The following is a 23,681-nucleotide window of genomic DNA, read 5'->3' on the forward strand; positions in this document are numbered from 1 at the left end:
CTTTGTCCTGAGCCCATAGCCATGCCCAGTGCTGGCAGGTCACCCTCTGTGTGCAAGCTACCTCTGGACGGTGGTTCAGCAGGGCCCCCTGGGACTCCACCGTAGGGGGTGTGAGGCCTGTGAGGCCTAGAGAGGGCAAGAGAGGACCCCACCCCCGCAGCAGAGGGCTGGGGATGGGCGGCCCCTCTCTCCACAGCCACTCACCAGCGGGCAGAGCTCCATCACCAGCAGGTAGGGTGTCACCTCGGCGCACTGGGCCAGGCACTGGAGCAGGTTGCTGTGCTGCAAGGCCCTGCAAGAGCCCACAGGAGCCCTGAGGCGCGGGCGGGGCTGCAGCTGCTCCCGCACAGGCCTCCCGCCCCCACCACCCCAGCCCTGGGCCCCGGGCCACCCACCTGTAGGGCTGCGCCTCCTCCAGGAAGTGCATCTGCTCCTGCACGCTGGCGCTGGCCTTCAGCTCCTTCACCACCACCTGGGTGCTGCTGACGCCCGAGTGCACCTCGCCCAGGAACACCTGTCAGGCAGGCTGGTCACCCTCCCCTCCCAGAGCAGCTGGGGCCTCGCTCTCCGTCCTCCCGTCCTCGGAGAAGTCCTGCCACCCTGAGCCTTGCTCTGCTCCTTCGCAGGATGAGCTTTGGAATCTTCTATGCCTGTGTCTACTCCCAAGGCCCTGGCTCTCGGGCTCGGGCTCCAGCGTCCAGGCAGAGGGTGGGGTGGGGGAGCTGGGGCCACAGGGCTGCTCCCCCTCCCCCAGCAGCCCCTGCCCCCACCCCCCGCCAGTGAGTGCGCTCACCTTCCCAAACCAGCCGTGGCCGATCTCCTTCAGGTACAGGAGGCTGTGCCGACCCAGGTCCGTGGACTTGAGCAGCTGCACTGTAAGGGCAAGGGACTCAGGACCCCTCCACCTCCTCCACCTCCCGTCCTCACCTTGCCCCTCCAGGCCCGTCCTGGGGAGCTAGCCGTGTCCCCACAAAAGACACCGGCCCTACCTGGGGGCTGCCATCAGGGGCCAAGGTCTCTGAGGAGCAGGGCACCTGCTGCCCAGGAGAGCCATGGTTCCAGCTCCATCCGGGCATCTCCAGGTAGGCCTGGGAAGGGCTTCCTGAAGCCACCAGGACCAACCAGGCCAGAGGCGACCGGCCCTGAGCTGGACCCACTGCCTGGGCAACACGGAGCCGGCCGTGTGGCTGGGGCCAGAGCTCACGCCGAGGCCTGGGGAGGCACCCAACGCCCGCCCCACCCTGCCGCAGGCTGGCATCCGTCACTCAGCACACCAAAGGCTCCTTTGTTGGGGGCTGCTTGGCACAGCCCCGTACGGGACACACTGGGCCCATTCTCCCTGAAGGCCAGGCTGGGTGAGGTCAGCAGGCAGGAAGGGTCAGTGTGGGTCTGGGAAGAAGGGGCCAGGGCTAGCTGCACCCACTCATGCCCCAACAGATTCCCCAAATTCTGCTCCCACGCCAGCATCCTTGGGGGCAGGGCGGGCCAGGCCTGAGACCAGCTGCCAGCAGAGCCCAGGGCCCCAGGGAATGTTGGCTTGAGGCAGACATTGGGGCGCGGTCCTTGGTCCCTGTGCCTGGGACTTTTCGCCTGCAGCCCAGCCTGTCTGGACACTCCCTCCCACCTTGGGGCCTCAGGAGCTCCTTGTCCCTGTGCAAGCTCAGGGGTCCTGGCCGTGGACACAGAGGCAGGAGGAGCAGGGTGGAAGGCAGGCCTGAGCCATCCTCCCCTGTCGTCCTGAGACGGGTGATGCTGGACAGTCACGTTTCCATTCCCAGACCCAACCAATCCCAAGGCTCTCCCCTCTGTGGAAGCAGAGTGTTCCCAGGGGGTCCCTGTTCCTCTCTGTGCAGGGCTCAGGAACCCCATGGTATCTAGGAGGGCCGGGTCCCATGCAGCCCACCTACCTGCCCCTTTAGGAGTGCTAGGGAGCCACAGGCCTTCAGGCTAGTGGGCAGATGTGATCCTAACGGAGCCTCAGGCCTGGACTCCTATCTGAGCAGTGACCTCTGCTCCAAGAGACTGGGGGGCAGGAGGACGGCATGGAGCCTTGGGCCCAGGCTGCAGGCCTGCTGGAGGCCCGCCCTAGGTCTGCTCTGCAGGCCCAGACCCAGCCTGGGAGGAAGGGAGGCTTGCAAGGAAGCCCAAGGGAAGGCCAGCAGGGCACAGCCCAGGGCAGGTGGTCGGCTCCTCACCCCAGAAACACACCTCTGTGCCCACAGAGCCCCCCTGGGGCCGGCAGGGCTTCCTGACCTGACATCCCTTCCCTCAGTGTTCCCAGAGGTCTTGGGGGTGGGCAGCCAGGGGACAGCCCATGGCCAGAAGTTCCAGGCAGAGGGGCCTGAAACCCGATGCCAGGGAGGTGGCTGGAGGCCATGGACCCCATCCCTGCCCAGGACAGAACCAGGGTTCCAGGGCCTCTGCCATTTACCATCACCTTGGGGTCCAGGCCCCATGACTGCTCCTGGGTGGTCAACAAGGGCGACTGGCCCAGGATGGGGGCAAAGAGGGAACATGCACCATCCCAGCCCAAGAGAGGCAGAAGAAAAGGCCCTGCCTGACCTGCACCCTCCCACCCTCTCCCCCCGCCCACTCCAGGCCTGAGTGAAAGGCCGTCCTTGGCCCCACGCCCACAGCCCCACAAGAGCCCCTTGCCCGGGTGCAGGCTCCACCTGGCACTCACCATGGAGCCCAGGTTCCTGCAAGGTAGAGGCCCAAGGATGTAGGAATCTGGGGTCAAGCGTTGTGGGGACGGCAGAGAAGGAAGGCCATCCCAGGACCAGAGAGCCCAGCCACCTGGCCTGTGTCACCAACCCTTTGCATAGCAACCCCCAGGTGTGGAAGTGGCAGGCAGGGCTGTCCCCAAACCTGCGGACAACTGGTCCCCAGGGCCAGAAGGTTGCATGCACCCTGGGCCGACACTCTGCATGTGGCCCTCTGTGTCCCCACCCCTGCAGCTGGGTGCTCAGGCTTCCCCAGAGGACCTGTGTCCAATACTAGGACACAGGTGAGAGAGGGTGGAAGCCCGGCCCTTCCCTACCTGTCCCACTCACCTGAGCGGCCGGGCTGCTTGGCCATGGGCAGGGAGACCTCGGTGAGGGGCAGGACGTATACATCGGGCCCGTTCTGCGCTGCTGCGGCCGGGGAGCCCTGCGCTGAGCCGTCGGCCACACACTCGTCCCCCTCGGCATTCTCAAACTCCTGTGGGCCGGCAGCACGTGCCATGAGCTGGGCTCCAGGAGGGTCAGAGCAGAGGGTACAGCAGGGCTCTGTGGGGCCCTCTCCCCGGAGCCAGGTGGAGTGGGGGTGGGGCACCTGAACCCCAGTTGGTGCCCCCCAGGCCCTGGCTGGCTCCTTCCCATCTCCTCCTGCAGAGCCCTGCTCCTCGCCCCCTGCCTCCCGGAGCCCTGGAGGGACCCAAGGCAAAGCCAAAGCCCCCGCATCCAGCCTCCATGAAGTGACAGTGGGCCCCAGCCACCTGGACCCCACCTCTGCTTGAAGAAGGGGCTGAAGGCAGAGTCCAAGGGAGAGAGGTGGCCGTACTGAGGCCAGCTGCCCTGGCCATCCAGAGTCAGACCCCAACACCTCTCAGCCAACCCTACCCAGAAGCCCCTCACCCTGGGTCCTGCCAGGCGTCCTCTCTGCCTTGGGGCAGCCTTGGAGATAGGGAACACATCATCCCCAACCTGCCACCAAAGTCATCTGGGAGAAGCACCTAAGAGCCCCACGTCCCTGGCTAGACAAGGAGCAATGAGTCTGGCAACCTTCACCCCAGGGGCCACCCGGGCCCACTGCCCCCTTGCAGACAGGCGGCCTCTGGCCTTCACCTGCTGCAGGCTCCCTGGGACCTCCAAGCTCCTCAGGGCCTGACACTGGGCAGCACCAGGCAGCCACTCCTGGCCAGGGGCTATTTTGAAATGCAGCTGCCCCAGCTGTGAGGGAAAACCCCCCCAGGCCAGGTCCAGAGCACAGCCGAAGTCCCTGGGCACCTCCCAGGCTGGATTTAAAACAAGCGCAGGGTAAATGATGAAGAATCCCGGAGCACATGGTCCAGTCTGTCCCAGCCACACTGTCCCCCCACCTCCGGCAACCCCCAGTGCCCAGTGGGAAAAGACGAGTGGGATCGAGGGACTTCTTGAGAAGCTGAAGCCTGGCTACCCACTCAGGATGGTGCCCTGTGGACAGACAGCTGGATGAGGAGAGGAGGCCCGGCCTCCTTGCCCCCCGGACCCCCTGAGTTCCTGGGTCTCAGTGCTGGCTGGGCTCTGTCAGTGTCCCTGTGGACAGTCAGGTCTGCACTCAGATACAGAGCCACTTAGGGACAGGACAGGGGGCTGGAGCCTGTGGAAACCCCCTCTCCAGGGCCGGGAGACCACCCAAGGACTCCCCGGCCCTCTAACTCCCACACCTCAGCAGGTGCCTGCTTCTCACTCAGGTGAGCACTGGCCGCAGTCCGTTACCTGCCCGAGTGGCCTGGAGGCCCGCTGGGTCCTGCCAGAGCAGCGGGTGATCAGGTAGCACAGAGTGAGCATGGGGGCTGCCCAGCACGGCTCCAGAGGGGAGCTGCCAGGGAGCCCGCTACGGAGGCCGGCCCTCGCACCAAGGCACGCTGGTGCTGGAATGTTCCGGGCACCATGTGCCCAAGGAGGTGAGGAGGGCAGGGCAGGAGGGGGCTGCCAGCCTGTGTGAGCCCTTGTTCTCCAGGGCCCCAGGGGGGGCGGCACACAATAGCCCATAAATTCCACCCCGCCCCCACCCTGCCCACGCGACCTTGAGGCTCTGGCCTGAGGATCCTCCCAACCCCCAGCCTAGCCTGGGCCTGCCGTGTCCCTGGGGGACGGGGCACCTGGGCAGGAGCCCTGCCGCTCAGGTCCCCAGCTCCCTGGCTGATGAGGCTCCCTGAGCTCTGGGCAGGTGAGCCGGCCAGCAAACGTTGGCTTTGGGAGAGGGAACGCCACGCTCCTGCTGCTCCCCTGCCAGGGGGCCAGAGGGACAGGGACGGGCTTGCGTGACATGGCTTTTGGGGGCAGGGCAAGGAAGGTGCTGGGACTCCAAAATGGCTGGGTGTGGGTCACCTGGTGGGAAGGAGCCTCTGGAACGCAGCTGGGCACAGCCACAGGGGCCCCGCCCACCCCGCCGTCTCCACGCACTGGAATCTGTGGCTGGACTCCCAGTGTGGGCGCCAGAGTGGCCAGGCCTTGCTGTGAATGTGCTGGTGGGCAGAATCGGGGTCACGGCCCCCCACCCAGGGCGGAGCCTCAGCTCAGGGCCAGTCGTCCCTGATCTGAGCTTCAGCAGGGCCAGGGGGGCGTGGGGGCTTGCAGAGTGGGGGACAGCACCAAGGGACGACCCTCAGCAACTGTCCTTGGAGGGTGGCCTCAGCTCGAGAGTCCTGAGCCCAAGGGCTAACTGGGCCCTTAGCAGACGCTCCAGAGCAGTGACGGTGGCCGTCAGTGACGGCAGGGCCCTGGCTCTCAGAGTCTGCACTCCGTGTCCCCGTGGGCAGAGATACCCAAACTGAGGGACCGCACAGGGCATTCGGGGCCAGGGGGCACGTCTGCGTGCCTTCGGCTTCCCTCTGAGGGAACAGCTTCTCAGGTCACGCTCAGCCACCCCGAGCATCCCCAGTGAGGTGGGGGGGGCGGTGGGTCAGGCCCCAGCCCAGGGATCAGAAGGGTCCCCAGTGGTCCCAGGTGGCCCCAGCCACGGCCCCAGCAGCCACCTTGGGGGCCCCAGGAAGGAAGAGAACTCAGGCCAGGCCCTCCAGGTCCCAGGGACAGCCCTGGGGACCCCAGCCCTCACCTTGAACCCAATGCCACCCTTCTTGCAGCACAAGCAGGCCAGCATGAGGACAATGACAGTGAAGAGTCCCGAGAAGGACACAGCCACCACGGCAAGGGACGATGACCAGGAGAGCTCACTGAGCGGGGCTCCGTCTGTGGAGAAAGGAGAACGTGGGGCAGCCCAGGCCTCAGGCCCACGCCCACCATCCCACCCGGTCTCTCAGCCCACCCTGGACCTGCTGCAGCTGGGCTGAGCCTCAGCCCCCGACTCCTTGCCCCAGGGCCCACCCGAGACCCTCACCTCCAGGAAGCTGATGCAAGTGGACAGAGCCTGCCCTTCTGTGACTGACCACTGGGTGCCACTCTGACCTCATCATGGGACACTGGGTCGATAAACTGGCTGGAGCCGGTCCTGCCCCCAATTCTGGGGTTCAGGGAGACCTTTCTGGGAGGTCAGGGTCCTGGAGGCTGTGGGGTGACCCTCACACTGGGTCATCCTACTTTGTCCCTTTGAGGCTGGGAGGGTGGGTCACAGACCCTGCCAAGCAGGGGAGGTCAGGGGTTTGGCCACCAACCACAAGCCAGGATCCAGACAGCTGCTTCCAAGGTGTGATGAGCCCACTGACCCTGTCTGTCCGCAGGGTCAGCCCTGCTGGACCTGCCACCCAGACCTCTCCGGACCACTCTGTCCTGGGGGCAGCAGGGACCCCCTTCTGCAGCACCTGGTCCACACGAGCTGCTTCGTCCCAGACAGGGATGCTGCAGGGCCCAGGAGAGCAGGACACACCCTCCCAAAGGCCCAGCCAGCGTCGCTCCCAGGTCGGCCTCCCCGCGCAGCCTGGCTCAGGGGAGCTCCGTCACCTGGTGGCCTGAGGCAGAGGGAAAGGCCGGCCCAGACACCCACTGGACAGAGGGGACACACTTGGCCAGCGGCTCCATGCTGGGCCTGCCCCACCACACCCAAGGCTCCCACCACCACCCCAGAGGCCTTCTGTGACCATCTGCCCCCATGGGCCCTGAAGGTCTCTGGACCCACCCGGCTTCTCTAGCCAACGAGCCCCCTCAACCTCTCCGCGGCCAACAGCAGTCCCCTCAGACCCTGTCGCCTGCCCTAGGACCCCTGAGGTAGCAGCCATTTCTACCCGCTGGTGAGGAAGCAGTCAGCCAGGTGAGGGCCACTGTGCTCCTGCCGGGTCTTCGCCTAACGGGGCATCTGGGAGGACTGCCCGGAGGCAGTGAGAGCCCGAGGGCCTGGAAAGACAGCAGATATGGCCTGGGCGTCCCACTCAGGGCTCCAGACCCATTCCCACACCCACTCCTGAGGCAGAGAGGGGCCTTGGTCAGCCAGGACAGGGACAGGCAGGGACAGGGGACAGAGGGCAGGTCAGCCAGCAAATCCTGTGGTGAAGACCCACACAGAGGGTGGCACACCCATGGCCATGCCCACCTGCAGCCCTGTGTGGATGCCTACGGGTGTGTGTGTGTGTGTGTGTGTGTGCGCGCGCGCGCATGCACACGTGCAGGTGTTGCACAGAGAACGCCCGTTGCCACGGTGACCACCTCCTGTCTCCACCTGGTACCAAGCTTCATCAGTATGCCCCCTCCACCCACCTCTGCCTGCGCGGGACAGACGGGCCGACTGAGTCCCCTTGGTGGCCTTAGGGCTGGGGCTGACAGCCAGGCTGTGGCTGATGGCAGCAGGCAGGTGCCCTCACCCCAGGAGCCCCAAGAAGCCCGTGCTGGGCCTCCACCTCCGTTACCAGGCCCTTACGTCCTACAGAGGCCCGCCGTGGGTGCCCTGCTGACCTCCAGGGGTGGCGGGGTGGGGGGCATTCACAGCTGGACCAGGCAGCCACAGAGGGCAGGCAGACGGGCGCCGAGTGCCCTCCCTTGTCGTCCCAGTGCCCACATCCCTGAAGTCGGATGTGTGGGGTGGGGGATGGCCAAAGGAGCCGGCCAGAGCAAGCAGGGGACCCCGGGGGGCATTTGCTCCCTAGACAGCAGAGACTATGGCCTCCACGGTGGCTTCAACCCAAGAATCCTCCTGCAGACTCACTGCCACACAGTTTGCAGACAAGGACACGGAGGCCCAGGTCAACAGGGGCCATTCCCTTCCCCCCACAGCCACAGGTGCCCCCCAGGGAGAGCTGGTTCCCAGGCTGCAGGCTGGCTGGGCCCCGGGTCCCCTGCTCTGGGCACCTGACACCCTCGACTGAGGCTCCAGAGCACCCGCTGTGCTGCCCAGCTGGGCACCTGCTGTCTGCCCACAAGCATCGGCTCTTGGGACAGAAAAGGGCCCGAGGGCCAGGCACACCTGCCCAGGTGACAGGCTCGCACGTGCCCACACGTGCCCACACGACCACACTGCGAACACATGGGCAGACGTTAGCACACTGGCCTACACAGGAGTGTGCTCACAGATGGGTGCACACTTGCCACACACGTATCCACGTGTCCACATGCACGCACACACACCAGGTGCACACACACCCCTCTGTCCCCCAAAGCCGGCTCCGTCCTCCCCAATTCCCAAGTAAGAAAACCAAGGCTCGGGGCGTTGCAAAGGCGCCTGCAGAGTGGCCACGGCCGGCAGCCCCTGACTGCTCTCCACCACCAGGAGGCGGGAGGCCAGCACCCCCAGGCCATGCCTGCCCCAGGTCAGGGGGGTGGTGGCTCTGCTCAGGGCCCTCCCTTCTTCCCCTCTCGCAACCTCAGCGCTTGGCCAGGTGACCACTGGTCCAGGTCACCTCCTGGTGGTCTGGGAGCCACCCATCATCATGTTGACTGACAGGGGAAGGAAACATGGGACCCAAGGGGACAGGCCCTGGACAGAACCTGGGGTCTGGCCTTTTACGGGGGCTTCTCAGGCAGCTGCACAGAAGCCAGGGCAGGGGACAGAGATGGGGACAGGAAGCCAAGTGCAGCCCCCGGGAGGGAGCCTGGGCTGAGGGTGTGGAGGGAGGGCGCAGAGGTGGCAGGCGGGAGGGTCAGTGACTTACCAAATAAGTCACTATATAGCTGGTCAGAGGGGCCAGCCTGTCTCTGTTGGGGAAGGGCATCCAGACATGGACAGGGCAGCAGAGGGGGCCCAGGGTGAGGGCGGGAGCCGGAGGTGTCCATGAGTCCAGGTTATGAAGCACTAGATGCTCAGGGACTTCCACTGGCCCAGAGCGGGCACCCGGTACCTATGTCCACTGACCTCCTCCCTCTGTCCACCGGGGCCTGGGAGCAGAGATTCCCTAAGCCACGCCTCTCCCAACTGTTCCCAGGGTGGGCTGCCCCCTGACGCACCCAGACAGCCTCCCTCATCCCAGGACCTCACGCCCAGGGACACAAAAGGCACATGTGGTTTGTTGGAACAAACATCAAGCGTTGACCGATGCCCTCTGGCGGCTTCTCCCAAACTCCCCAGCCTTGCAGGCCCCCAATCCTCAGTCCCACGCCAACCTGCGTTGAAAGGCCCCTTCATCAGACCCCGGCACTGGCACCCCAACAGCCCCTGGCCCTCCACAGCAGCTCCATGTCACCAACAGCTTGGCTGGGGCTGCTTTGGGGACCCATGGTCAGCAATATCCATGTGGGTGCGCAGGCCTCGGCTTCCCAAGACCACTGCCCACAGGTAGGGGACACTCCAAGATGCGGCCCAGGAGATCTCTGGATCAGCCATGTCCGCTGCACCCAACCCTGGCATCTCTCAGACCTGAGGGTGGCGGCTCCCTCCCCCCTGCCCCTCTGCTGGCCTCCACCAGGGCGGATGGCCCTCCGCCCCACTTCCTGCTGTTGGCATCAGCACCAGGCCACGGCTGTCACTCCCAGGTCTGTTTATGTCTCACTGAGGGTTCCCGCGCCCCACGGCTGGCTGTGCTGGTGTCTCTGTTACCTTGAGTCTCGCTCCACCCAGATTTGGTGAGAAGCGCCTGGTGGGCAGAAAGATGGCCCCAGAGCTGTCCACCTCCCGATCCCCAGGACTTGGGACTTGGCAGGCATGACCAGGAAGGGCCTGAGATGGGACAGCAGCCTGGGTTACCAGGACAGCCCAGGGCCACTACGAGAGTCCCTGGCTGGGAGGCCGGGGTCAGAGAGGTGTGACAGTGCAGCAGAGTCACCATGATCAGAGGGGCCCTGACATGGGGACCCTGACACTAAGAAGACAAGGAGTGGCTTCTCCCTGGGTCTCAGGAGCCAGCCCTCCAAAGCCTCCATTTTAACCAACAAAATCAGAACTTAAAATCAGTGCCATTTAAACCCTCCACAGCCACGGGACCAAGACTCGCCCACCACCCAGGGCCCAGCAGAGCCCTCGTGGGACCCCTGCAGCCCCCGCTGTGAGCCTGGCTGCGTCTGACCCTGCCGCCTGGGTGTGGCCCTGCCTGCGAGCTCCGCCCTTCCAGGTAGGGCCCTACTTCACCTGTGTGGCCCTGCCCTGCCCTGCTGAGTAGCCCAGAGTCCAGGGTGGCTGAGGTCAGCAGGCCACCTGGCCCAAGCTCTGTGTGATCCCACTGTAGGCCCAACTACCGGGTCATCTGTGTGACCCCCAGTCTCCACCAGGTTGTAAGTCCCCCAACCATCCGGCCATCTGAACATGTCTTCCCACCTGGCCCCGTTAACACTGACCTCCTGCCTTGGGTGGAGGTCAGACAGAGGAACTGTCCCCAGCACGGGACAGCAGATGGGGGCAGCAGGTGCTCTGAGCCCTCTGCCAGGCAGAGCCCCTGAGGGATGACAGGGGCACAGTGGTGGACCTGCTGCCCTAGACACAGTGCTCACCCTCTGGGCTGAGGCTGAGGCTCTGCCCTGCAGCACCGGAGCCCTAAGGCCTGGCAGCCTGCTCGCTGGAGACTCAGAGGGTGGACAGAGCCACTTGCCAGCTCCTGCGCCGGGGCCTCTTTCTGCACCCCCCAGTGCCCAGGAGCCAGGGACACGGAACAGTGCTGGCTCTCGAGGACAAGGGGCACTCACAGCCCGCTCCATCCTGGCCCCAGACCCCTCCCCCCTGGGAAGGCCCTGCCGACGTCGTAGCGTGACCAGTCCTGAGACCTGAGCCCCGGGTGGGTTGGGGAGGGCCCTGGCCGAGGCCGAGGTGGACCCACTGCTGGAGCCCTCAGCCCCTCTGGACACACCACTTGGCCACGCCCAGGGCCCTGACCACACCCATCACACCCAGCTCTGGAAGGGGCTGTCAGGGTCAGGGCTTTCTAACAAGGAGACCTCTCTAGGAAGCCCTGGCCGCAGTGGCCTGCTCACCTCCCAGGCCGAATCTCAGGAACCCACAGCGCCAGCAGGCCTCGCCTGCCTGCTCAGCCAGGGTCCTGCTCCATGTGACTGTCCCCAGGACCCACACAGCTGCTCTGGGTGCTGGAAGGTTCTCTGCATGGGGTCCATGTCCACTCCCCCAGGCCCCTGCTGCTGGCCAGCTGTGCACGGCCTCAGCCCCTCCTCAGCACCCAGAAATAGCTACTCACACCCCAGGAGCCCAGGACTTCTGGGCCTGCAGAGAGACCCCTCCTCCAGCCCCTCGGGTCTCTGGGGCCTGGGGGATGTGCCCATGTGCCCCAGGATGAGCTACGGGTCTGAACTCGGGGGTGCTGGCCCACAGTGAGTGCCACCAGCCTGGGAGCCCCCTGCAGGCCTCCCCCACTGAGCGGCCTCTCAGGGAACGTTGCTCCCACGTGGCTAGTGTACCTGGGTGCACCCTTCTAGGGACATGGGGCCTGCCCCCTCTGCGTGAGGTGGCACCAATAATCAGGATCCCCTGGCACAGAACCTGTCTGGCCTGTACCCCAAAATGCTCCAGAATTGCCCCAAACCCGACAGGGATAAGCAGTGCTGCAGTCAGGAACGTGGGCCAAAGGCGGAGCCCCCTGGGAGCCGTCCCTCCCCACTGACCCAGCAAGAGGGTGGACAGCACAACCAAGGGACAGAGCCTGTGGGCAGACAGCGGGGACGTGGAGGGCGGGGGGCTGGGGACAGAGCCTGTGGGCAGACAGCGGGGACGTGGAGGGCGGGGGCTGGGGGCAGAGCCTGTGGGCAGACGGCGGGGACGTGGAGGGCTGGGGGGCTGGGGAAGCCCCAGGCCTCCCTGGGAGCAGGGGCGCGTCCCGGGCCACCCCAGGCCGTCTCTGCTAACACTTCCTGGTGTCGAAGCTTCTGTTTGTTTGGTAAGAGTGACACAGTCCTCTGTGGGGACGACTGCAGAGACCGGTGCCTCCTGAGAGGGCCCCAGAGTCAGCTGTGTTCGTGGACAGAGCCCTGGGGGTGGGGGGGGGCTGGAAGGCTCAGGAAGGAGGGAGCAGAGAGGACGCTGGCCTTTCCAGGCCACCTCAGCAAAGGCCACGATGACCCAGCGTGCTGTGCTGGGCACACCACCATCCTGCCTCACCTCCACCGAGTAGCCAGACTGGCTCTGGGGTGTCCCTGTCAAGTTCCAGCATCTTAAAATGGGTAAACACTGTCTCTGTCTTTGGACTTTGTGGTGCTGGGGACAGAAGCAGGGCCTGGCTCTGCCGCTGACCTCACCCCAGCCCCCGGGGCTCCACCACTGAGTTACTGCCCTGGCCCTGTCTACTTATATTTTGAGACAGGGTCTCACTAGCCTTGAACTCGGACTCCTCCTGCCTCAGCTGTGGGAGGACCTGGGATCGCAGGCGTGCACCACTGTGCCCAGCTCAACTGAGGATTTTAAGCTAAAAAATGATGGAAGGATTCACAAAAGAAAAGATAGAAGGGTTTGGCCACGTCGGAACTTGTGATGGGCCTGAGTGCGTGGCCCCCACCACGGTGGCAGCTACTCCTCAGGAGGCTAGGCAGCGGAACACAGCTCAAGGCCGCTGGGCAGCTGGGGGCCTGTCTTGAAAGGATACTGCCTAAGCAGAAAGGGCTGAGGGCCGCCCAGCGGGAGGGCGCCTGCCCACCCTGCCCACCTCAGCCAGCACCGCAGTCAAATAATGAAAGTCTGGGGGGTTACAGCCCCGAGTTGGGGGCTGGGGCTGGGGCTCAGAGCGGCTCAGTGTGGCAGGTGTGAGCTCTGGGTTCCACCCCCAGAACCCCAGAGAACTAAAATACACAGAATAAAGGTTTTGTGTCCCTCAACTAGACATATATGTATACATATATTTAAAAAGCCCCCAAGTTAAAGGCACCCAGCACAGCTGCCAAAATTACTTAAGGTAAGCGTGTCCAAGAGCTGAGGCCACCCCACACCCAGCACAACCAGCAAGGCGCCACTCGGCACCTCAGGACCCCGCGCTCCGAGGGCAAGCTCCTCACCAGTGAGGACATGCAAGTCCTCAACCCCCAGGAGGCGCCCAGCTCCCTTCATGATCAGAGACGCCAGACCAGGGCAGTGACCAGCAGTCGCGCCCCCGGGGGGAGCGAGCCACCCCGGCCACCCCAGCCACCCGGCCCACAGGGATGGCCGTGGCTCTTTCTGAAGGGAAGAGGACGAGGCCTCTGCACAGCAGAGGACAGCCGAGCATGGGCTCTGTGCAGGTGCCTGAGGCCGTGCCACGCAGGCTGTCCACAGAGGCCACGGAGGCCAGGGGCTGGGGTTGGAGAAGGATGGGGCCCCCGGTGACAGGAACTTTCTGGAACCACAGGTGGTGGCTATGCCCCTGCAAACATCCCAGTGCCGCTGACTTGCCCACGAGGGAGGGTGGAGTCTGTGGGCCTCACCTCAGCACATCCCCATGTTGAATGGTGACACCCAGTGCCCATGCCATCCACAGGAAGCTATGGCCAGCCCTGACCATCCCAACTGGCCCCACGCATGTGGCAGGGCCACAGGTCCTGGGCACCTCCCCGGCCGGCCAGTCATTGGCCCCAGGGAGCTCCAGCTCTCCCCCATACCAGGTCTCCTCCGGCCCTGGTGTCCTTAGCTCCTACCCAGAGGACACCCAAACCCTCCTGGAACAGGGGCCACAGTCACAACAGACTTCTGTCCTGGAGACCCCTCCCTGGGCCCCACCTTGGCCAGACGCCGCTGCAGCTCACCCCAGGGTCAGTCAGGCACTGTGGGTCCCTGAGAACAGCGTGGCCATCCTGGACACTCAGCCCCTTCCACCACCACCTGAGGTGAGCCACAGTGGCCACCAGTGGCTGGACAGGTCTGGATGGGACATCGGGACCTCCCAGTGCCAGGCCCACACCCGCCTGGTGATGCAAATGGGATCTCGCTCAGGAAGGAACTGGCGCAACCCCGGTGTGCTGAGCTGAGGCAGCCACAGGCACCCGAGGGGCGGTCTGCACACCCAGGTCAGGGGCAGTGCCCCAGGGAGCCTGGGGTCTCCAGGATGTCACAGATGCCCCCTTCCAGCTCCCACAGAGTAAGTAGCAGGGTTCTGGGGTTCCCGCAGCAGGCCAGGGGAGAAGGAGAGTGCCCTGTCCCCCGTGGGCCATTGGAGGGCAGGCAGAGCTGCGGGGCAGCGGCTTGGTTTCTGAGAAGGTGCACCAAGGCCCAGACCCGAGGCTCCTTCCAGAATGAACAGAACTCCCCAGAAAGGGGACAGTCCTGTTCCCAGGTGGAGACAGGGAAGAGGGCTGGCACTCATGTGGCAGGGCCACAGGTCCTGGGCACCTCCCTGGCCAGCCAGTCATCTGGCCCCTCTTCCCGAAGCTCCCAGGACCAAGGTTATGTCCAGCCTTGGTGGATACCTCCACACCAAGAGCTTCCAGACGGCCCCGAGCCCCAGGAGCCCCACCACTAGAAGCTGGGCGCTGGGCAGGCGGGCACCAGATGCCATGGAGCCTCCAGCAGGTGAGAGGCAGCCCGAGGGGCACTGAGGGAGGAGAGAGCACCCTGAAGGCCCCAAAGGCCCAGGACTCCGCCCTGCCCACCCGACCTTCCCAATCCCCTCAGCCCCAGAGCCTGGACAGCCTCCCCTGGGCAGGACACGGAGTCAGTAGCTAAGAAGCGACCACAGACGTCCAGCCAAGAGACGTGTGACCTACAAACTCAGGGTCCTGCAGGTGCCAGCCTGCTAAGGGCCACCAGGACTTAGATACCTGGCCAGGGGTTTGAGGCTCCCATGATGTCCAGACAACTGGGTGCTGTGCCCACTGCCCTGCCAGCAGGGGAGACCCACTGAGGTGGACATAGCCAGGGCAGGCCATGGGCCTGAGTAGCTGCGGGCTCAGCCTGTGGGCAGGTGGACAGCAGAAATGGAGGTGGCCCACTCCCAGACCCCAGGTCCAGCTCCAGGAGGGCCCCACTGTTGACCAGATTGGTGTCAGCCCCTCCATCGTCACCCTGGGCCAGGGGCAAGAATGTCACCTACACCAGATGCCAGTGAGGAGCCGAGGCAGGGGGGCCCAGGCCAAAGGGGAGCTGGGCACACGCATTCCACAGCCAGCCACACACACCCACGCACATGCATCCCCACATCCCGACACACCTGTGCCCTCCCACGAACACACAGCTGCACACACCCACGCACACACACCCACCTCGACAGACACGGTGTGCACACAGGCATGAACGTGTCCACCCGTGTGCGCCTGCACGCACCTGGCACACAGGATCTGCACGCTCACACATGCCCACCCCACAGCACACACGGCAGTTCTCAGGGCAGTCTGTCCTGGGCCCACAGGGTCCCCGCATCTCCCGGGACCCGAAGTCTGCTGCCCGGCCCTGGACAGGCCACCCTGCGTTGGCGGCTGGAGAGGCCTAGGGACAGCAGGAAGCTCTGCCAGAGCAGCCAGAGTGACAGCCCTGTGCTGACCACACCAAGTCCTGCCTGGTGTCCTCCCTCCAATGCCCCACCATGCTCCCTGACCCCCCAGGCCCTCTGAGGCCCGTCCAAGGGTGGGGTGGTGCCGGACAGGAAGCCTCAGGGCAGCCAGCTCACTGGGGAGGCAAGGTCAGGGCCACCCAGAGTCCCCCGCTCCCTCACTGAAGTGCCCTGCTGCACACGCCATCGTCCTCTCTGCACAAGTGTCATCTCACCGTGGCCCCCGCCTCGGCCTGCCGACACACATCCCTCAGCCCAGACTCTGGTCACCTCGGGCCCCCAGCCCTGACACAGCACCTGGGCAGAAGCTGAGGGCCGCGAGGCTCCGGCTGCGGAGGAAGCCACAGGTCCTTGCCAGACCCTCGAGTACCGGGAACGCACGCTGGTGCAGTTATTTTTAGCTACAACTGGTAGGACTGCCTGTCATGGAAGAAAAACAAGACCGAGAGGGACGTCCCGAGTCCAGAGCAGCTGGACGAGGTGCCGTCCTCGCTGGGACCCCATGGGACGGAGAGCAAGACCGGAGGCCCCGGGGGCTTAGAAGCAGGGACCAGGCCAGGCCAGGCCTGCGTGTCCACACAGAGTCCCAGCACGATCACCCTCCAGCCAGTCACCCCAGAGGCAGGAACTGTGCTCAGGAATGACAGCCGTGGGCTGGAGAGACTCCGGCAGCTCTGGGCGAGCAAGGCCTGGAGCCATGGTGAGCCCAGGAGGGGTGGGTGACCAGTCGGGAGGACAGGGGAGGGAGAGCGCGGCTCCCCTGGCACGAGTGGCCCACAGCGTCCTGTCTGGCCAGAGCAGAGGCTGCCAGACGTCAGTGCTGTGCACAGAGCAAGCAGGAAGCCTCCAACAGTCTGGGAAGAGGACTCCGCCTGGCCAGCGGGCCCTGGGACAGGCACGCAAGGCCGGCAGGCATCGGGGAAATGCAAGCGAGGCCGCAGAGGGCTAGGTGCACCCCAGGAGGCTGGGGTTAGCACTCACGGCTGGCGGGGCGAGGGGATGGGTATGGGGTGCGATGGCTGCAGGCACGGGGCTTTTATTAGGGGAACAGGAGAGCTCCCAAGCTGACGGTGGCGGTGGCTGCGTGACCGTGGACACTAAAAGCCACAGATCCTACCCTCCTCAGAAAAGGGAAGGAGGGAGGGCAGGAGGAGGCCCACCAGAATGCTCAGGAGGGCAGCCCAAGTCGGGCAGAACTGAACACTGGCCCCACGGAGCTGACCACCCCTCACATGGTGGAATAGCCTTCATTAGAGGGCATGGGAGACCCTCGGCCTGCAGAGCCCAGGGACAGCAGTCTGGGGACAGGGCCAAGAGGACGGCTGGCAGGGCACTGTCACGAGGTGGGACACCCACTGAGCTGCACACTGGGGACGAAGCCCATCTGTGTGTGTGCAGGTTGACTAGGAAATGGGGCACCAGAGGACATCCCGCCCCCAGCAAGCCTGACCGGGACCATGGACACTCCACAGAAAGGAAACCCAGCCGATGGCCAGAGCCAAGCCACTGCTCCACCTGTCTGCCCGCCGGATGCCCCTCCTGCTGGCCCTGGGCTGGGCCCCACGGGGGCAGGAGCCAGCAGCTGCAGACGCCAGGCCCCTCCTTCAGTCCACGGAGAGTGCAGGACAGCAGGCTGCGCGCACAGCCAGAGGGGACCTAGGAACAAGCCAAGACAGCGTCCTGGACGCCACCCCTGGCCTTGAAGTACAGCCTCAGGGCACAGGTGGCCTGGGCCAGCTCTGGGACCCAGGTCCCCTATCCCTCACCACAGCAAGCCTGAGGCCATCTGCCTGCTGCCTGCTGCCCTGCGCCCAAGTGGTGGGGAGGAGAGGCCCCCAGGGCTCCGCGGGTGGACAGAGCTGGACTGCCCTCCCCGGGGCAGGCCTTCAACCCCGCCTGCCTCCCACGTCCCTGACCACCTGTGACAGGTGACCCCACTGCCCAGAAGCCCCCCTGCAGAGGCTCTGCCCATGCTAGGTGTGGCCACATCCTCTAGCAGGGTCCTCGTCCCCGCAGAGACCTGGCATCAGTGTCCTGCCCGCCCCAGGCTGGCACGGCGGAGCAGCCTCACAACCCCACCTACCGGACTCCAGCCCGTGGCTCCTGGTGGCTCCGGCTGCGGCTCCGCCCCAGAGCGTGGCCCAGGAGCAGCCCACCCTCACCTGCCCCTGCGGCCCCGGGCCCCAACCCAGGCCCTGGAGGAGGCAGGGTAAGCCGCGTGACCAGCCTACTGTGACAGTCCTCAGGCGACCGTGGCCCAGACAGGAGGCCTGGGAACTGGCTCCGGCTCCTGTCCGCTGCCCTCATTTCCTCTGCCGGCTTCCTCTGCTGGGGGTGGGGAGGCCGTGGCCGCCTGTCCTGCCGCTGCTGGTTCCTCAGTGACAGCAGGCGGGGCCAGACGCTGAAGCCCTCGGGGGGCGGGGGGGGGGTGGGGGTGACGCGAGTCTCTCCACCAAGGACCCACCTGGGGACAGGACGGAGCAACCCAAGGCTCCGGGCAGCAGGCCAGGCTCCCTTGAGGTGATCTCGCCCAGACTCCCACCGGGCAAGGCTGGGTTGGCTCCCTCAGGCCCACCTGGTCCTGCCCCCAGGGCCAGCCTCTGAGAGGGACAGGCCTCCTCAGAGCCCAGGAGGGCCTGGCAGGGGGCTGGGAAGTGCTCCCCGAGCAGGACAGGTGTTGGGGACAGCCATGCCTCAGACACATCCTGCTCACCCCCACTGCCACGTCCGAGCATACCAGGGTGGGTTGTGGACCCTCCACCCCTGCCGTGCCCAGCAGGGCAAGTGGCTCTGGGGGCCTCCTGGCCTGCACCCCTTCACACTAGGGTCAGGTCTGCCACCTCCCCTTGCTCTACTGCATGGCTGTCCCTTTCCGGGGGGGGGTCACAACTCACCGTACAGGGAGGAGGCTGCGGCCAGCCTGAGGCTGAAGAGGGCCCAGCACCCTGAGGGACCAGGGGCGACAGTCTGCACAGTGTCCTGGGGCTGCCTAGCAAAGTGCCAAGACTGATTCCCCCGGTTCTGGAGGCCAGAGGTCAGGTCCAGGAGCCCGCAGGGCCACGCTCCCCAGCAAAGTCCAGGGGAGGGTCCTCGCCTCCCGTCCCTGCCTCTGTCCTCTTGTGGCCGTCTTTCTGCCAGGGTCTGTGCTTCCTCTTCAGGTGGTCTCCCGCCTGGCCTGGCCTCGTCCTAACGCATTCCGTCTCCATGAACTAGTTCCCACATGGCCTCCTCCCAGGTCCTGGGTGGGCACGAACCTGGGTGACACCCTTCAACCAGCCTACACCTCCAGAGGAGCCCTGGGGAGGGACGGCGGCATCCAGGGACCAGGCTCCCAGGCCACAGGCGAGTGAGGGGACTCTGGCGTGCCCCCAGAGTCTCGGGAGCCACCCCACCGCAGGGGCTGCCGAATCTCACCAGACACTCACTCGTCCACAGTCATGCAGTCCACGCAGGTGGTCAGGGCTGGGGCACAGCATGGGGGTCTGTGCACCCTGAAATGCATAGAGGCACAAGGCAGAGCCTTCCTACATGTTTCAAGTCACAGCCACCACAGGTCCAGCCAGGCCATCTGGGGGACTCAGGCCCACGCCAAAGCCAGCAGCACCGGCGGGCCCAGTTCAAGTCACCTGAGAGAAGGTCTGGCCTGGGAAGGACCAGGGAAGGCGGCTCCAAGCCTGGGCTCTGACCACAGAAGCCACAGGTACAGATGGCGGAGGGCGTCCACTGCCCCTGCGTGTGCCCAGGTGCGAGTGTGTGCGTCAGGTTTGTGTGGGATCAGTGGGTATGAGGCACAGGGGCACGTGTGTGTACGTGTTCACGGGTGCATGAACCCGAAGGGGCAGGTGGGTGACTGGGCCCCGGGCAGGGTGGGAGCAGGTAGAGCCCATCTGGGGGAAGGGCACACCCCACTTCCTGGAGAATGTGCCAGAAGGGAGAGAAGGGGTTTCCCTCCCTGCCCAGGGCCTGGGACCTCACATCTCCTCCCTGGGCCTCATGAGCTCTCTCCTGGGCTCCCAGACCACTCCCTGGCACGGCCAGGGCTCCTGTCCCCAGGAGACGCTCTGCCTTCACCCAGGCCCCACAGCCCCAGGCTGCATGAGTCGGGGTCACGGCTTTCTGGTTTCCAGGGCCCATCTGTGAGCCAGGAAGCAGGACGGGATAACACCCGGCTGTCCCAGGGCACCTTCTTGGGCCCTTGAGCCCCCTGAGTCCCTCACCCCTGTGCTGCTCGACCAGGCCTGGTCTGGGACTCAGCCTCCTCTGCTGCATGGTCACTGTGGGCCCTGGTGTGCCTGGCTGTGTGCCTGGCCACACACGGACCTGGGAGGAGCCACTGTCCTGGTGAGGCTAGGCCTCCCCAGGAGGAGGATGTGAGCCGAGGCTGGAGATGGGGTGGGAAGTGGGGAAGGTGCTGGCCCAGCTGCCCTGTCCTCCACGAGTCTCCACACACTCCAAGTGCTGCTGACTAGTCCAAGACATCTGACCAGGGACAGCCTTGACAAACACTGTCCAGGTACCAGCTCGGCTTAGAGCTCCACACCAGGGAGGATACCACAGCCCCCAGCTTAGAGATCAGGAAACAGAGGCACAGACAGGGCCAGGTGCACAGGAGGGGGCTGGTGAGCACACTCTGGGCAGCCTGGCCCAGTGCTGCCCGAGCCGTGCCCAGAGGCCTGGGGGCGATGCACTGCCACCCAGCGCTGCCAGTACCTAGGACAGCTCCAGGCCCAGGAACCACAGCACCCTGATGGAGGCCCGAACCAGCAGGAACCCACTGAGGCCCCCGGTCATCCAGAGGCTGGGAGTGAGAAACGGGTCACCCCTGCCCTGGGGCACCCAGCAGGAGCGGTAACCCCACCCCTCAAGGTCAATCACTACCTCCTTCCCAGCCCCCTCCAGCTGCCCCTGTTCCCCTAAGACGACCCCATCACCCTTCATTTCTTGGTTTCCATTCTCTGCCCACCTGGTCTACCCAGGAAAAGGCTTCACCTGTGCAGAGCTGATCTCAGAGAGGCTGGGTGATTGGCCCAAGACCACACAAAATAAAAGCCACCTGACTGCAACTGCCATGGAACGTTCCCCAGTCACCCATGTCTTGGGTGTCAGGAAGCCAGGGAAGAGCCAGACCCAGATGAGCAACTCTTCCTGGGCTCCCCTGCGCTGGCCCATATCACCCCAGGAGTGAGCATCCAGGCCTGTCCCCTAAGCACCCTGTCCTGCCCAGTATGGCTGGTGGGGGTGGAGAGGGCCCAGGCAGACCCCAGCAAGTGCCAATGGCCTCCACCTCCAGCTCAGCCTCTGCAGTCTCAGACACATCTGCCCACACCACCTGTACCATCAGACTGTGGTCACCTCCGTGCAGACCAGGACCAACTCCTGTGATGGACCAAGAGCTGGTCATGGGCACAGGGCACAGGTTGGAGACCGTCAAGACCCTGTGCCTGGTGCTGCAGTGACCAGTGAGTGACCCATAAACAAACTGCAACCATTGACAACATGAGCCCCCTCTTCCCTGGGTTCTGCTGGCCCCAGAGGACCACCCACAGACGCCAGCTGAGCTCAGAAAGGACCATCTCTCTCTCCATTATGGAGCCACTGTGGTCACAGGGAGCCACTGTGGTCACAGGGAGCCTCAGGCACCAGGCTGTGCCCCAAAACTGTCTGGCGTACCTGCATGCCTCCAAAGCAGAGACTGCCGAGGAGCAAGCAATGCACCCCACCCCCCAACCCAGGCTCCAGCACTGTCCCATTGGACAGACGGGAAAATGGAAGCCCAGAGAGTCAGGGAAGGACAGAGGAATCTCAGTGGAGGACAGCAGGTTCTGGATGCTGGGCTAAGTACAGCCAGAGGCTCCTGCCTCTCCTTCCCCACACACGGGAGCCCTTGGGGCCTGTGGGTCACCCCTGCAGGAGCATTCTCTCCCACCCCTTCACCTCCTGGGAGGACAGGTGCGGTGCCCGGGGTACAGTCATGGGGGGGCTCTCTCCCTCCTCCCAGCAGCCTTCTTCCCTCCTAGGTCATTAAAAGGACACGTTGTAATGACACTGATCACAGCTGCCTACCCAGTCTGTGCCCATGCTCAGAGCTGCTGTTCCCCTACGGTGGGGAGGGTCTCTCTTGCCCTGGACACCTGGTTCAGGGTCAGAGTGCAAGACCCCACCAGGAGAAGTCTGCACCCAACAGACAGAGCCAGACTGAGGTGGGCTGAAGGGCTCCTCCCTCCTGGGTCAGTCCTGGCGTCCACCTCCACTCCCCAGCAGTCCCAAGGCCGCCCGTGTGAGCCTGGACCTGCTTCCCAGCAGGAAGACCCATGCTTGCTGGACAACGTCTGGCATGGCATGGGGACCTCCCCAGCCCACAGCCAGCTCCCAGCTCCTGGATGCTGGTGTGTGGCCTGGAGTGGCTCAGCCCCTACCTCAGCCCGCCAGTTACTGCTGCTGCTGCTGGGCTCTGAGCCATCTGATGATGGTGGCACTGTGGTCTCTGAGCCCCTCAGGTCACCCCAGGAAGTCATTTCCAAGCAAGTGATACCCATGGCCCTTAGCCAAGCAGACAGCCCTCCCCCAGGAACAAATGCCTTCAGACCTGGTCTGCCCAGGGGACCCCGTGCATCACTGCCCATGCTGGCCCCCCTCCAGGGAGGAGACCCAGGAGAGCCATCATGTGCAAGCCTGGCTTTGTTTGGGCTGCATCAGCTCGTGCTAGAGCCCCAGGGACATGGAGGTGGGCCTCGAGGCCCCTGGGCAGGGGCTTATCCCCCACTTAGGCTCAGAGAGGCTGGGAGCTGGAGACAGCAGAGGAAAAGCCACCTCCTAGCCACACCTGGGACTGCCCGCTGTCCACCCCCTCTGCCCACCCAGCTGCCACACCATAGCCCAGCAGCCACCGGTAAACATGTCACTGCTGGGTCCACGGGGTGGGGGTGGGGCCTGGACCTAGTCCTGTGCAGCCAGCTTGACAGCCCCACCTCTGCTTCACCTGCTGCCCAGGGCCTGGGCCCCACCAAGGCCCACTCTAGGCCTCCACCTGGTAGGCCAGCCACCACCTCCCCTGACAGGGAGCCCCAGAACCAGCTCTGGGCCTGGTAAGGGGCCCCCCAACCAAGACTACAGGCCAGCAAGGGTCCACAGAAGGCCTGTGCCCCAGCCTAGATGCCACCCCCCCCCACTCACACCTCCCTAAGGGCTCTGAGCCATGGCAACCTCCTCTCCTGCACACCTGGGGCCAACCTGAGCCCTCCGAGCCCTCCCCAGTTACCTGTGCTGGGGAGGCATCCCAGGGACACAGGACCCAGCCACCACTGCCAGCCCAGCTGTGCCCTGTCTGGGCCCCAGGGCCTGCCCAGTTCCACAGACCTGTAGGGGTCCTGCTAAGCTTGACCCTGCTCCTCTGTGCCGGCTCCGGGCAGAAAAGGGGTTAATTTCCATGCAAAATGGGAAACCCAGGCCGCAGCAGCACCCTGTCCGCAGTGGGAGGCAGGTGGGGGTGGGATGCAGCCAGCAGGCCCAGGGGCGGGCGCGGACTCACCGGGGTCGAAGTGCGAGCTGAAGGCAAAGCTGGGGTTGAAGAAGGAGGACGACATGGCCAGGGCCAGCAGCGCGACGGGCATCCCCCGGGCGGGCGCTGCGCTCAGGACGCCCGCGGCCCTGGCCCGCGCCGCGGCATCGCCCAGCGGCCGCCGCAGGTGCGGAGCGCGCGGCCCCCGCGCCCAGCGCCCCCAGCCACCGCAGCAGCGCGGGCACCGGTGGGGGCGGCGACAGACGAGGCGCCTCCGCCCGCCGCCGCGGCGCCGCGGGGCTCCGGCTGGTGCAGTCCGAAAACACGCGGGAGCGCGCGCGGGGGGGCGCGGAGGCCGGGGGCACCGGGCGGGGGGGGCACCGGGCGGGGGCGCGGAGCGGGGCCGCAGAGGTGGGGGGGCGCGGAGCGGAGGCCAGGGGCACGGAGGCTAGGAGCGGCACGGAGGTCGGCGAACACGGAGGCTGGGAGGGGGCGGGAGGCTAGGGGTGGAGGCGTCCGGGGCTGGCATCGCCGACGCAGGGTCCGGGCGGCGCGGGGGTCAAGGCAGGCTTCGGAGGCGACCGGGGTCCCCCGCGTGCCCTTTGGGCGGCGCCTGCGCTGGCGGGGTGGGGGGCTATTTTTGCACGACCGCCTGCGGCTGTGCCACGCTGC

The 23,681-nt window shown here is 65.5% G+C and overlaps 1 protein-coding gene and 1 long non-coding RNA gene across 15 annotated transcripts in view; one reads left to right on the top strand and one right to left on the bottom strand.

Annotated features, from left to right (window-relative positions):
- Window positions 1-23,296, bottom strand: part of AATK (apoptosis associated tyrosine kinase) — a 33,970-nt gene extending 10,674 nt beyond the window's left edge. The window contains exons 1-7 of one of the 13 annotated variants that reach the window (XM_081270336.1): window positions 23,040-23,295; window positions 6,926-7,034; window positions 5,803-5,936; window positions 3,054-3,201; window positions 794-873; window positions 396-514; window positions 205-313 (exon numbers count right to left, since the gene is read on the bottom strand). In XM_081270336.1, the coding sequence (XP_081126462.1) occupies window positions 205-313; window positions 396-514; window positions 794-873; window positions 3,054-3,201; window positions 5,803-5,847 (501 nt within the window). In that variant the 5' untranslated portion in view covers window positions 5,848-5,936; window positions 6,926-7,034; window positions 23,040-23,295. Of the gene's footprint in view, window positions 1-61; window positions 127-204; window positions 314-395; window positions 515-793; window positions 874-989; window positions 2,635-2,683; window positions 2,746-3,053; window positions 3,202-4,460; window positions 4,782-5,802; window positions 5,937-6,505; window positions 6,525-6,925; window positions 7,035-15,726; window positions 15,859-17,594; window positions 17,715-17,742; window positions 17,858-23,039 lie in introns of those variants that run through there. The other 12 variants (XM_081270335.1, XM_081270332.1, XM_081270331.1 and 9 more) reach the window with 12 other exon arrangements.
- LOC308635706 lies at window positions 15,954-20,938 on the top strand. Of its 2 annotated transcripts, none has more exons than XR_014019248.1 (3): window positions 15,954-16,211; window positions 16,910-20,692; window positions 20,802-20,938. It is a non-coding gene; the product is annotated as an uncharacterized lncRNA (long non-coding RNA). The 2 variants fall into 2 exon arrangements; XR_014019249.1 differs by lacking the exon at window positions 20,802-20,938 and having other exon boundaries at window positions 15,955-16,211; window positions 16,910-20,377; window positions 20,488-20,624.
- Window positions 23,297-23,681: the final 385 nt, after the last annotated feature.

Source organism: Spermophilus citellus (genome assembly GCF_964194105.1).
Source record: "Spermophilus citellus genome assembly, chromosome: 17".
Taxonomy (NCBI): Eukaryota; Metazoa; Chordata; class Mammalia; order Rodentia; family Sciuridae; genus Spermophilus; species Spermophilus citellus.